At 67.8% G+C, this 763-nt stretch overlaps 1 protein-coding gene across 1 annotated transcript in view; it reads right to left on the bottom strand.

Annotated features, from left to right (window-relative positions):
- Window positions 1-757, bottom strand: part of GNAZ (guanine nucleotide binding protein (G protein), alpha z polypeptide) — a 6,652-nt gene extending 5,895 nt beyond the window's left edge. Inside the window, exon 1 of the mRNA XM_004691029.2 lies at window positions 30-757. Within this exon, the coding sequence (XP_004691086.1) occupies window positions 30-752 (723 nt within the window). The 5' untranslated portion in view covers window positions 753-757. The remainder of the gene's footprint in view (window positions 1-29) is intronic.
- Window positions 758-763: the final 6 nt, after the last annotated feature.

The following is a 763-nucleotide window of genomic DNA, read 5'->3' as shown; positions in this document are numbered from 1 at the left end:
CGCCCGCCGCCGGGCCGGCCGGCGCTCACCGTCTGGTTGTCCTCGTAGAGCTTCAGGTCGTAGCCGCTGAGCTCCACGCAGAAGATGATGGCCGTGACGCCCTCGAAGCAGTGGATCCACTTCTTGCGCTCGGACCGCTGCCCGCCCACGTCCACCATCTTGAAGGTGAGCTCCTTGAAGGTGAACTTGTTCTCCACGATGCCCGTGGTCATGTCCCGGGAGCGCAGGATGTCCTCCACCGTGGGGATGTAGTCGGGCGCGGCGATGCGCTCCAGGTCGTTCAGGTAGTAGGCGGCGTTGTCCTCCAGGTGGTACTCGCTGGAGCGGCCGAAGCAGGCCTGCGCGCCCGGGTCGGCCCACAGCCGGCGCATCACGCCCAGCAGCTCGGGCGTGATCTCGCCCTTGCTCTCGGCCGGGCCGGTCAGCGCGAAGAGCTGCACGGCGTCGTAGGCGCGGTCAGGGTTGTGGAAGTCGATGCGGAGGGCGGCCAGCGCGCGGATGATGCGCGTGAGCGAGTCGATGGCGTTGTAGACGATGAGCGGCCGGTACTCGCGGCAGGCCTCCAGGTTGAAGCCGCCGCTGTGGATGATCTTCATCTGCTTCACCACGGTGCTCTTGCCCGAGTTGCTGGTGCCCAGCAGCAGCAGCTTGATCTCGCGGCGCTGCCGCTGGCTCTCGGAGCGCAGGTGGCGGTCGATTCTCCGGGACCGGCGCGCCGCCTCTTTCTCCTCCGAGCTTTGCCGACATCCCATGGTCCGGCGCG

The sequence above is a fragment of the Condylura cristata genome, unplaced genomic scaffold, assembly GCF_000260355.1.
Source record: "Condylura cristata isolate star-nosed mole 26May11 unplaced genomic scaffold, ConCri1.0 scaffold00029, whole genome shotgun sequence".
In the NCBI taxonomy this organism is placed as follows: Eukaryota; Metazoa; Chordata; class Mammalia; order Eulipotyphla; family Talpidae; genus Condylura; species Condylura cristata.
Note: the sequence above shows the minus strand (reverse complement) of the source record. Positions and strands in the feature narration are given on the sequence as shown.